General features: G+C 41.7%; 1 protein-coding gene across 1 annotated transcript in view; it reads left to right on the top strand.

Moving 5' to 3' along the window:
• Window positions 1-13,476, top strand: part of LOC121920433 (SAP domain containing ribonucleoprotein) — a 103,605-nt gene that overhangs the window by 15,011 nt on the left and 75,118 nt on the right. Inside the window, exon 4 of the mRNA XM_042447572.1 lies at window positions 12,253-12,318. Within this exon, the coding sequence (XP_042303506.1) occupies window positions 12,253-12,318 (66 nt within the window). The remainder of the gene's footprint in view (window positions 1-12,252; window positions 12,319-13,476) is intronic.

Genomic DNA, 13,476 nt, shown 5'->3' with positions numbered 1-13,476 from the left:
ATAATAATAATAATAATAATAATAATAATAATAATAATAATAATAATAATGGTCTATGGACCTCAGAATCAATCCCTTGCTCAATGCAGGATCTCCAGCTAATTCTGTTCCTGTCTTCCAAAATGTTAAGCTGTTTTTCTCAGTTTTGTATTATCTGAAACTTGATAAGGATTCCCTCCACCCCATAATCTAATTCATGGATTAAAAAAATGTACATAGTGTGTCAACCCCAGTAAAGAACCCAGTGGCACTCCTTCCAATTTGAAGCACAGGAATACTTTCAGCACGGTTTTCAATCAATTATGGAGCCATCTGATGGTGTTTGCATTTATTCCATATTTAGTCAGTTTTCTAATCAAAATGTCATGGGACACTTATCAAATGCCTTACTGAAATCCAGATAATTAACACCTGTAGCCTTCGCACCATTTAATAAACTAATGACCTGATCAAAAAAGATACAAAGTTATGTTGGCAGGATTTGCTTTTGATTTTGAAATATAGAGTCTGAAGCAGCAGGATTCACCTATTGCCTTTTCAGTTGCACTGGTTTATTTTAGCTTTCTTTCTTCCTTCATGTACATACCCATTTTATTAGCTACCTAGAGCCTTTATTAGAGGGAGTACAGAGGACACTTTATGGTGCAGCAAGGTGTGCCACCATTGTTCAAGTTGGTAGTCAGAAGCCACTCCTGCAGACCCATGGTCCAGGCCTTAGCTGTATGTGCTGTCCCACAGCTCCGTGTGCTGAAGTGGGAATAGAAAAGGTCCTTAGATTTCTCTGGGATTGGCAGCTTATCACACAGTGTCCCAGCCTTGCCTGAGGATGTAACCCAGCAGTTCCATAACATGGACCTGACAGACATCTGGCTAGAATCTGGGGATCAGCCAGCCAGTGTTCCTACTTCCGAAAGCTCTCCCAAGCACTTAAATATTGATTCATGGTGAGACTTAGGGCTTCCATACTCGAGTAATCCTGCCCAACATTTCCTGTCCTTTCTCAGTCACCTGACAGATCATCTCCACTGCCACAGTTTTTTTAATGCTTTTCATCTCCAGGAGGGTCAGTTTACAATACTCTTTACTGATTTCCAGGAATAGGGTTTGGCACTGTAGTACCCCCTACTTTTTAAAAAGCAGACTCTCTCTTGTTTAAGTTAATTAGCAGGAATCACCTTCACTATTTTGGGTGTTCAGCCAGGAAGGATGACAGTATGTCTAACGTTGGGAGACTGGGCCAGACTGCCCTGGTGATTTGAGCATATGAAGCATTCAGCCAACCAAACCCATAAACAGAACCTCTCTACAGCTGCCTGTGCTGAAGTTCTTGAAAAGGGAGACTCCAACAAGGCCTCTTCTCAAGGTGAAATCTTAGGTCTCTTTAGCAAACTTCTCTCAGAATGAGCCAAAAAGCACAAGCACCTCAAGAAGAAAGACTTTTTTGGGGGGAGATTTCAGCCAATCATCTTTTTCCTTCACCCATCAGGGATGAACACTAGCAATTCCATATCTAAGGTGGCTCATTTGAAGACCAGACCTGATTTTAGTGCTTCCTTCTTTGGCCCTAACCCTGTCTTGACTATGGGGACAGGGAACCCAACAAGAGTACTTGGAGGACTGCCTCTCTCCATATAATCCGCCCCGCACTCTCAGATTGGCCGGGAAGCAATTGTTGAGGGTTCCTAATATGAAGTACACCGTGACTGCACAGAGGACGTTTTCCAACTCGGCCCCGCAGCTTTGGAACTCTCTTCCTGGCGAGCTCCGCTTGGTTACCTCCCTTGACCTGTTTAGGAAGAAGCTAAAGACCTACCTCTTCCAACAGGCTTTCCCCCAGGCGTTGTGACATCTGCTCTCCCCCCTTCACATTAGCACTTTTTAAGCTAGTTATTGTTGTGGTTTTTTAATGTTTGTAATTTTTTATCTTGTTTTAAAATTTTGATGTATTATGTGATTTTATAATGTAGATACTGTTGTAAATTGTACATTGTTTAGTACCCTTGTTGTAACCCGCTTTGATCTCTTTGGAAAAGCGGGCTATAAATAAACAGTATTATTATTATTATTAAGAGAAATGGCTCCCCCACCTCTCTCCTGTGCATCTTCCATAGTTCTTCCCCATGACCCTCCTACAGTAGAGGCTTCAGATCTCTCAATTCAGATGACAAGGACCATCAGGTGTCAGCTTCAGGCAGAGAGGGAGGTAGACCTTCTGATATGAACTAGGCTCAACCTTCCTAATGCTGTGACCCTTTAATACAGTTCATGTTGTGGTGACCCCCAACTGATACTCTCGGTTCCTAAGACCATTGGAAATATGTGTTAATAATGATAATAATAATAATCATCATCATCTTCGGTGACCCCTGTGAAAGGGTCGTTCGACCCCCAAAGGGGTCACAACCCACAGGTTGAGAACCAATGCTCGAGCTACTTTCAGGAACCAGGAAGAGCAAGGATCCAGTATACATATGGTGGCCCTCCTTCTCCAAGGATCCTGTCCACATTATCAGGCTGTACAAATTTAAACTTACCTTATAATACAGGACAAACAGGCACCAAGATTACATCCAATGGACCTGCCTAAAGCATCTAGGTCAGAGTGGATCCAAGTAGTTTTGTCTGCAAAATGTATTGCAAATTCTTCACAGCAAGCTGTTGAATAATCTTTATTTTAAGGCCAAAATAACTCCTCTGGACAACACTGTGCAGACACAATTGTGGCAGTGAAATATAATTTCTTCGCTACCACTATCACCATGATGTAGACTATCCAAAGAGCTCTAGCCCTTGTTCAGTCAGATTCACTCTGAGTATTCCACCATTTTCACTCTAGTCTCTGTCCCATTCATTTCATCACAGCCAGCTCCCTAGTGATGCAGGGGGCTCATTTGGCTCTACAGTGGACCCTTGTTATATGCTTGGTTTGGTTCCAAGATCCCCCGTGTATAACAAAATCCATGTATGCTCAAGTCCCATTAAATATAATGACATAGCAAAATGGTGTCCCTTATAAAAAATGAAAAATCAAGGTTTGATATTTGAAATGTATACTTTTATTGAACATTTTCAAACCATGTATGCTTGAATCCGTGTATAAAAAATCCGTGTATAAGAAGGGCCAACTGTACTTTGTGGGAAGGGATGCTTAGGGCTTGCATCCTTCCAAGGTCGCTAAAATGAGTACCCAGACTGTTGGGGGCAAATTAGCTTACTTGCTAATTAGCTTACTTGCTGTTCACCGCTATGATCTTTGGAATAGTGGTATATAAATAAAACAAATTATTATTATTATTATTATTATTAGAAACAATTGTGTTTACGGCCCTGGCCATTTCATTATTCCAGAGATCAGCCAGGACTTCAAGATCGCCTGGCAAGGCAACAAGAAAATTCCCCAAGAGTCATCAGGCATCCATCTGGATCCATATGTCTCCAGAAATGGACCATCTTAAACAGGACTCTGCCCTTGCCAAGGCTCTGAGTCCCAGGGAGTCTAAATCGTACTAGATAGTGACCTGTCTGTGACAAACTACAGAAAGTTCCTTCACACAGAGATCACTGCCATCCTGCCCAAATAGAAAACCAGCATGGGTGGTACCAAATATTACTTGCGACAACCCCATGGTTGTCATGGCAGACATGAAGTCCTGAGCTGCCTCTGAAAGAACAGTCTTCACATGGATGTTGGTCCCCCAGTAGAACATGCTGAGGGGGACTCCAGTGCCGAGAGCTGAGTCCAGCTTAGCTAACTCAGGAGGGGAGATTGTTGAGCAGCGGGGTGGACAGTACACCAACAGAATTCCTATCCTGTCCCGGCCACCCACTTTCAAAAACACACCCAGCAGACTGTGGGGCAGGACACCTGGTAAGGGAGATTGTCTGATTCCCACAGGCCTGATTGTCTGCTGGTGTAGTGGTCTGATTCTGGAGACCAGGATTTGATTGCCAGCTGAACCATAAAACTCACTGAGTGACCTTGGGCAAGTCACATGCTCTCAGCCTCAGGGAAAGGCAAATTCAAATATTCCCTGAACAGCTCTTGCCAAGAAAAAACTGACAGTTTTGCCTTAGAGTCGCCATGAGCTGGAGGCAACTTGAAGGCACACAACAACTCTAATAAGTGAGTTGACCAAATCTGGCAGGTGTCTCAGAAGTCTCATCAGCTGATGAATTGTAGAATGCATAGTTCTTGCCTAAAGTTTCCTTGGCAGGTTCATCACAGTAGGAATCATGTTTCACTCTGTTAAGAATGCAGCACCTTCTTTGGTCCTTGGCTCTTTTTGTAACTATAGAGAATATCTACAAGACTGCCACATGGACCATCCTTTCTACCTTTAGTTGACACTTTAGAAGCAACATATGTGCCATTTGAAGCTGCTTTCACTTACATTGGACTCCACTTGCAGGAAGATAATTTTTTGGAATATTCGTTCCTTGTGGGTTCACTCTCCTGGTAATTAGACTTACCAGGAAGTTATTTCTGGTCATAGAATCATAGAAGAATCATAGGCGGGGTACAAACCGCCGCTTTGCGGCGCTCCCCCGCCGCCGCCATTTGCTTCTCCCGGGAGCCGCAGCAGCCAAACCGCGCGGCTCCCGCGCGGAGCAAAAAAGAAGCTCCATTTCGGAGCTTCTTCTTGCGGCGCCTCTATGACGTCGCGAGGCGCCTGGCGCGGACTCGCGACGTCATAGGCGCCGCGACACGTCTGGACGCTATGCGTCCAGTACGTAAAGATGACGGCGCCCATGTAGAAGGGGCGCCGCTATCTTGTATGTATAGGATACGTACTAGGGTTAGGGGGGTGCGGAAGCACCGCCCCTTCCTAACCCTAGTACGTATTCTATACGTACTATATGGCGGTTTGTATCCCGCCATAGAATCATAGAGTTGGAAAAGACCACAAAGGCCATCCAGTCCAACCCCCTGCCATGCAGGAAATCCAAATCAAAGCATCCCCGACAGATGGCCATCCAGCCTCCGTTTGAAGACCTCCAAGGTGGGAGACTCCACTACACTCCGAGGAAGTGTATTCCACTGTCGAACAGCCCTTACTGTCAGGAAGTTCCTCCTAATGTTGAGGTGGAATTTCTTTTCCTGCAGCTTGCATCCATTGCTCCGGGTCCTAGTCTCTGGAGCAGCAGAAAACAAGCTTGCTCCCTCCTCAATATGACATCCCTTCAAATATTTAAACAGAGCTATCATATCACCTCTTAACCTTCTTTTCTCCAGGCTAAACATCCCCAGCTCCCTAAGGCGTTCCTCATAGGGCAAGGTTTCCAGACCCTTCACCATTTTAGTCGCCCTCCTTTGAACACGCTCCAGTTTCTCAATGTCCTATTTGAATTGTGGCGCTCAGAACTGGACACAATATTCCAGGTGGGGCCTGACCAGAGCAGAATATAGTGGCACTATTACTTCCCTTGATCTAGACACTATACTTCTGTTGATGCAGCCTAAAATCGCATTGGCCTTGTTAGCTGCCGCATCGCACTGTTGACTCATGTTCAACTTGTGGTCTACTTGGACTCATAGATCCCTTTCACATGTTGTCTCCTTAAGCCAGGCGTCCCCCATCCTATATCTGTGCATTTCATTTTTTCGCCCAAATGCAGTACAGTGCTCCCTCGGGTTACGAAATTAATTCGTTCCGCGGCTAATTTCGTAACCCGAAAAACCTTCGTAACCCGAATTGCCATAGGCGCTAATGGAAAAAAAGCCGCGGCTCTGCCGCGGCTCCATTTAAAACAGCGCCGGGGTTTTTTCGTAACCCGAAAAAACCTTCGTAAGCCGAAACAATAAATCCCTATGGGATTTTTTCGTATCCCGAAAAATTCGTAAGCTGGGTAATTCGTATCCCGAGGTACCACTGTACCTTACATTTCTCCCTGTTGAAGTTCATTTTGTTAGCTGTGGCCCAGCTTTCTAGTCTATTCAGGTCATTTTGAATTTTGATCCTGTCCTCTGGAGTATCAGCTATTCCTCCTAATTTGGTGTCATCTGCAAATTTGATAAGTATTCCCCCAATTTTTTCCTCCAAGTCATTGATAAAGATGTTGAACAGTACTGGGCCCAGGACAGAGCCCTGTGGGACCCCACTGGTCACTTCTCTCCAGGATGAAAAGGAGCCATTGTTGAGCACCCTTTGGGTTCGTCCGATCAACCAGTTACAAATCCACGTAACAGTTGCCTTGTCTAGCCCACATTTTACAAGCTTGTTGGCAAGAATATCATGGGGAACCCTGTCAAAGGCCTTACTGAAATCAAGATATACTATATCCACAGCATTCCCTTCATCTACCAAGCTAGTAGTTTTATCAAAGAAAGAGATCAGATGTGTCTGGCATGATTTGTTTCTCTGAAACCCATGTTGACTTTTTGTGATTATGGAATTGCTTTCTAGATGTTCACAGACTCTCTGTTTAATTATCTACTCCAGAATCTTTCCTGGTATTGATGTCAGACTAACTGGACGATAATTGTTTGGATCCTCTTTCTTCCCCTTTTTGAAGATGGGGACAACGTTTGCCCTCGTCTAGTCTGCTGGGACTTCTGTTCTCCAGGAGTTTTCAAAGATTATTGCCAATGGCTCCGATATTACATTTGCCAGTTCTTTTAATACCCTTGGATATAGTTCATCTGGTCCTGGCGACTTAAATTCATTTAGATTAACAAGGAATTCCTGTACTATACTTATTTTGTGCTGAAATTCCCCTATTCTGTCCTCTGCTCCTTTATCCTCAGGTTGAGTTCCCTTTGCCTTTTCTGAGAAGACTGAGGCAAAGAAAGTGTTGAGTAATTCTGCCTTTTCTCTGTTAGCATTTTGCCATCTTCTCCACGCAGTGGTCCTACTGTTTCCTTCTTCTTCCTTTTGCTGTGGACATATCCATAAAAGCCCTTTTTGTTGTTCTTAACCTCTCTAGCAAGCCTGAGTTCATTCTGTGCTTTAGCTTTTCTGACTTTATCTCTACACTTGCTAGCTGTTTATTTGAATTCCTCTTTGCTGGTCACTAGAGAGCTGATCCAACAGCCACACGTCTTGGTGATCACTCTTCTCCTTTTCTCTGTGATAGGTACAATGTGTTATCAGGACTCATATTTGGTGATAACCTAGCTACTCAGGGATTCCTTTGCCTCTTCTTGTCCCTTGTGTTGTTTTGCACTCATTGTTTTTTGCCTGTGTATTCTCCACCTGTTGTTCTTGTTATTATTATGCCTGCCACTGATTCTGCTGGCAATACCAATTCATTTCTTCATCAAAAATGACAGTGTTTTACCACCTTGTCTATCCAAGTTGCGCCTCAGAAATTCATTTTATTCTGATAAGCAAGTTTGCATAAACATGGCTGCTGTGCACACTGGTAAAATATACAGTGCATATTTTCATTCATTTGATTTTGGTTTGTACTCAGAAATATTATGGTTTATGCATAAGTTCAGCAAGCAACTTCAGTTGGAAAATGTTTAAATGATGATATGTCATGTTTTCATATACAAGCATACCTAAGTTAATAAAGACTCTGACAAAGAAGTTCTGTTTTACAAAGTCTTTTTATGCCTCTCCAGCCACACTTTTCCTTATCCTTTGTTAGGTTTTTAATAACATTGGCACTGAGAGCATAGTGAAGGACAGCTGGAGAAACACGGGCGGGTTACAAACCGCCACTTGGGACGTCCTCAGGACGCCCCTATTCCTGTTACGGACTCTGTCCGTAACAAATGTCCATTCCACACGGCCGCCGCCATTGACGTAACAGACGCTGTGTGTCCGCACGTCATGCTGCGCTAATGACGTCGCAAGTGCGCCATTGGCGCCTCGCGGCGTCATTAGCGCACCACTGGAAGAAGCTCCATTTTGGAGCTTCTTTTTTGCTCCGTAAGGGAGCCGCACGGTTTGGCTGCGGCGGCTCCCTCGTGGAGCAAACAGCAGCGCCGGGAGACTGCCGCAAAGCAGCGGTTTGTAATGCCTCCCAGATTTTTTTCCTTGTCAGGCTGCAGCAGCATGTCTGCAGTAAATAATGCAGTTAAGCTTACGGTAGGAAAAATTTTGATTTTACTGTAACTAATCGTACCGTAGCTGTGTGTGCCTGCCAATAATAATAATAATAATAATAATAATAATAAAAGTTTATTTATATTTCCCGCCTCTCCCTACAGATCGAGGCGGGCTTACAATAATAAAAATGGAACACCAATTTCCATATATAAAATAATCTTAAAATCAAGACAGCACATTAAAATTCATATATCAACATATCATTCACATACTCAGAGTGAGATGTGCCTTCAGTTTTATAAACGATCAGGGGGATAAGCCCACCAGAAAAGGTCCGTTTTAATCGCTTTCTTAAAAGCTTCTAGAGTAGTAATCAGTCAGATCTCTACCGGTAAAGCATTCCACAGTTTAGAGGCCATGACAGTAAATGCTTTGTGGGAAGTTGACAATAATCTGGTATTTGGATAATCCAAAAGATTCTTCCTGGATGTTCTGAGAGTGTGGGGCAGATTATGTAGGCAGAGGTGTTCTCTCAAGTAACTCGGGCCCAAGCCATGTAGGGTTTTAAAGGTTATGACCAACACTTTGTACTGTGCCCGGAAGCTGATTGGCAACCAGTGAAGGGATTTTAATACAGGTGTTATATGGTTAGATCTAGGTGTTCCAGTGACCAATCTAGCAGCCGCATTTTGAACCAATTGAAGCTTCCGAACTTGGTACAAAGGTAGCCCCATGTAGAGCGCATTCCAGAAATCAAGACGAGAGATTACCAGTGCAAGTGCCACTGCTTCAAGGTCCTTTCGGTCCAGGTAGGGACGCAGTTGGCGTATCAGCCGAAGCTGATGCCAGGCACTTTTGACCATCGCATCTACCTGAGATGATAACTGTAGAGATGGATCCAAAAGTACCCCCAAACTGCGAAGGGGAGGTAAACAGCAGCTCCCTCCAGAATCTCTTACTGAACTTGCATGAAATGCTAAAGGGGCAGATAAAACAAGCCTGCCTTACCAGCTCCACCAACAGTATGTTTAAAAAACCAGAAACAAACCATATGTCTGTAAATGTGACCATCAAAATAGAAATCATAAGAAGGGTAGAGGCTGGTGAAATTAAAAATAGTCCCTGGATGCATTTTGGAAGGAACTTTCAAGTGGTCTCTAGAAAGTTTGAAATGTTTTTTGTTTACATATGCAAAGATTACCTGTTTTGTTTTTGTTGGAAGATTTTTGCATTTCCCCCCCTCCTTAGATAGGGATTTCCTGCAGGCAGACTCCACTCTCACTCTCATCAAACTAAGCATGTGATTTAGGTCACTCCCTGTTAGGGACTAACAGACATTCTCAAAGATTTTCTCCTGACCTGTTGGGTCCTTCATCTTCCTTCTCCATCAACTTTCTTTGGAAAGATGGTGAGATAAATATTTCTTTTTACCTGAACTATTCCGTAGCTACATTAGGATATAGTTTATATGTAAATATAGATTAAAGCCATTAGTAAACTTTTGTTTTAAACTGCAAGCTATTTGTATTGTTTTTGAGTCAGTTTCAGTTCTTAGGGAATCCTAGTTAGATAAGAGCACATTCTGCTACTCTGCTAATTTAAATCTAGACCTTAACAGGCTTGGCTTTGACATTTTTGATATTTAAATTACCTTACATTTTTGGGTTATGGGCCCAGAGTCTTTTGTTCCAAACTGCTTCTCCTAAAGATATTGACTGCAAGAAAGCTTTTATTACTCAAACAACAGATAATGGTTTCTGCTAATCCTAACTCCACAATGTCCACTGAAATATTATTTGGCACAAATTATAAAACATGGTCATGAAAAATCCAAATGCAGGGCCTGTACAGACAAGCCAAAATAAAGCTGCTTTGGGTCACTTTGGAGGTATGCTGTTTAAATGATGCATGTGTCCGAAGAGGCCGGAAGCAACACCAAAGTCATACTCCAGTCAGTGTGTTTATCTGTGCGTATGGCAAGAGAGATTCTCATTGAGGCTTTTTCCCTCTTCCTTTCAGTCACGGGAGGGAGATGGACTCTTAAACAGCAGTATCAATCAGTCACCCAGGACTCTTTCTATTTGGTTCCATACAGAAATAATAATAATAATAATGATAATAATGATAATAATAATAATAATAATAATAATAATGATTATTTATAGCCCGCTTTTCCAAAAAATGATCAAAGTGGGGTACAGCATAAATATAAGCAATATACGATATACAAACATACAATATTAATATTTTTTTTTAGTGAAAACACACAAAGTTTATAAGAAATATGCATCAGAGTCACAAGGGAGTTCACTTCAGTGTTTTCAGCTCTTTTCTCAGTATGTAGCATGTGAACATGGAAGCGATACCTGTGAAGGCTCTTCCTGGTCTTCATCACTGGACTCTTCAGATGAGCTCTCCACTTCTTGTATCACTCCTCCCTTCTGTGCTAGACCTGCAGGTGGAATCTGTTTGACTGTTGCTGATGCCATCACTACCTCGTCCTCCTCACTATGTGAGGAACTGCTGCTTCCTGAACTCTCTTTGCCTTTGAGAGGTCGAGAAGGTTTAGATGGCAGAGCCTGGTCCTGGCTTGGTTTGGCCTTTTTGGAGGAATTCTGCTCCACTTTCCCTGTTATCACTGTGGCAGGACTTTGGCACTTGCTGGAAACTGACTCTGATGTACCAGAATTGACTTTAATAAACTCCTTTCCACACCGCATGGGGAAATTTGAAAGAGCTGCTATCACATTACCATAGTGACCCATAAATAAGTCGACCAGGGATTTGAGGGTCAATTTTTGGGCATAAATTTTTAGTCTTATAGACGAGTATATACAGTATATATAAATACAGAGTTAATCAAAGGAGTTCTTAAAAGAAACATCAAGTGATCACAAGTAATAATTAGCTAAAATAGCCATGAATTACTTACTTCCTTACAAAGAGGGATGTGCATACTGTGCACTAAAAATTCAAAGGTATTGTTTTCTTTATATGAAGAGAAATTGATTTTGTGTCATTTATCATTATACATGTTAAGCAGTCATATTAATTCAGTTGTAATATTCTGTCCCATCTCTACCAGTTATGGCAGGGGTAGGCAACCTACGACCCGCGGGCCGAATCCGGACCGGCCCCAGCCCCAGCCTGGTCCTGCCACCAATTGCCACCGGGGCCTTTGGCCTCTCGCGCGAGGGGGCAAGGGGAGCAATTGTCTATAGAAGCCTCAGAAACATGCATTTATATTAACATTTTTTAAAAAACAACAAATTTTTTCACGTGTCCTCCATTTTTTAAAAAAGTGTCCTCCATTTGAAAATTTTGTCCCACATTTGTCCGGGTTTATTTATTTATTTAATTTTTTTTTTAAAAAAAATATTTAATTAATTATTTTTTTTGGCTCCAGCCCCCCAGTTGTCTGAGGGACAGCAACCTGGCCCCCGGCTCAAAAAGGTTGCCTACCCCTGAGTTATGGGAAGAGGGAAGGAGTTACCAGCTGAACCCTGTTTGGTCCATGATCCACTCTTTCCTCCCATGCTTCTGAGATTCCATTGTATTCTGCCCATATATGTTGACATATGTTTTCTTTAAAAAGGAAAATGAGATTCTCAGAATACTAATACCATTTGTCTGCTACTCTTCTGTGTTAAGAAACATGGAAGATAGTCTTACTTGCACAAACATATTTGCTAATCATCCTATAAATAAGACCACACATTACCAATCTGTGGGGAGAAATTATCTGACCTACTAAGAAGCTGACAGCATTCATTTCCATGCTGGTCCTGGAAGAAGAAATGTATCCCTCCTGTGCAGTTAGTATAGAAATATTGAATGCTAACCTCTTTGCAGTTTAGTTATTTTTGAATAGTTTGTACTAAGGGGAGTGACAGTGAGAGGATGGACCAGTCTAACACCTTTGTGTCAGCCTGTTGCATTTCTGTGCTCATTGTGGAGGAAGATATTTTATTTTCTTTATGCCTGGTGTGGAAACAAAGCAGACTGATGGTGGAAGGATCCAGTAATATCTCTCTCCTTTATTAACTTGACTGTTTATTTATAGGGAAATAAGCACATTTATCCATGAGCTGAGAACTGAATCTTATGCATGCTTGCTTAAGTTCCATTGAACTCAGTGGAAATTACTTCCAGTAAGACTTGCCTATGATTGGGCTGGAATCTAATCAACGTTTTCTCTGAGTTTTAAATTTACTTCTGCAGATTTAATCTCTCCGTTTGATTCTTTGCATTTCAGGAAGAAGAACAGAAACCACTAGATGCTCCTGTCAAAGAGGAAGTAGCTGCTGAGAAATCAGCTGAAGTGTAATTATCTAACCTTCATAGAAAATAGCATGTTCCTGGTCAGATAGTCACGTGGTAGTTTGTCTTCAGTATTGGCAACACCTGTCTCATGGCTGTCTAGCTATGGATATATCTTTAACCATCTATATTGAACTACACATATTACATAGATTGTACATCGAGTCAGAAATGATTAGCAATTACATTAAAATACTTTGGCATTTCTGAAATTGGAATTTATATGCCAGGAATTTATATGTAGTGAAACCAGAAATAAGCTAAATTTAACCTATATCTTTTGAAATTGACAAGATTTCCTGTTCATTTATAGGAATCCAAGATTCTTTGTTTCTTTACAGAAATTACAAACTTTTATCTTTCCTGGGACAAGTGTTTTGATTATCTGTGGTTGTTGATCCTGAAGTTTCTGAAACAGCATATATTATTAACAATTCCAATTTTTCCACCAAATATTTGTGAATGCTTGCAAGAGCTAATTCCAAATTATACAGTCTGTATGAACAAAGCTATTAATTTTACCCTACTTTTTCTTTTCCCCCCAAGTGTCATTGTTTCTCTATTTCTGACAAATATATCATCTTTTCTATGTGTACTTTAAATGGAGAATTTAGCTCTTGCAAGCATTCCTGGGTGTCAGAAGCTGTTAGAGTTAGTGTTAACAAAGGCAAAACAAAGATACTCAGTTTAGTTTGCACTACTCATTCCACATCAAGGAACAGGCAAGTTGTAAAAAAAGAATAGGACCACCTGTGTCAATGGCATGCTTTAAAGGCTAAAAGAGAGAACCAAATTGCCCATATGTTTCTTGTGTTGTTTGTCAACTGAACATTTTAAGGGATATGTAGCCTACTCCTGACCTGATCAATGAGATGATGTGCACATAGTGCACAGGACCACAAGCTCAGGAAGGGTGAGTTGACGCCTTCCCGGCAGTTACTCTCCATCTCCTCAGGGTTTCACATTTTTAAAACCATAATTTTAAGATGGTTTTTAAAAATAAATAAATAAATAACTTATGCTTTGAGCACTTCCTATATACTTGTTTTCTTCCCTGCTTTCAGATTATGAGTAAGGGTTCTTGATATAGAAATTGGTATGGACTGACCTGAGATTATGAATTTTCAGATCCACTTATTGGTTTTTAGGATATTATTAC

Source organism: Sceloporus undulatus, chromosome 2 (genome assembly GCF_019175285.1).
Source record: "Sceloporus undulatus isolate JIND9_A2432 ecotype Alabama chromosome 2, SceUnd_v1.1, whole genome shotgun sequence".
Lineage (NCBI taxonomy): Eukaryota > Metazoa > Chordata > Lepidosauria > Squamata > Phrynosomatidae > Sceloporus > Sceloporus undulatus.
This window is presented reverse-complemented; position numbering and strand designations above follow the sequence as displayed.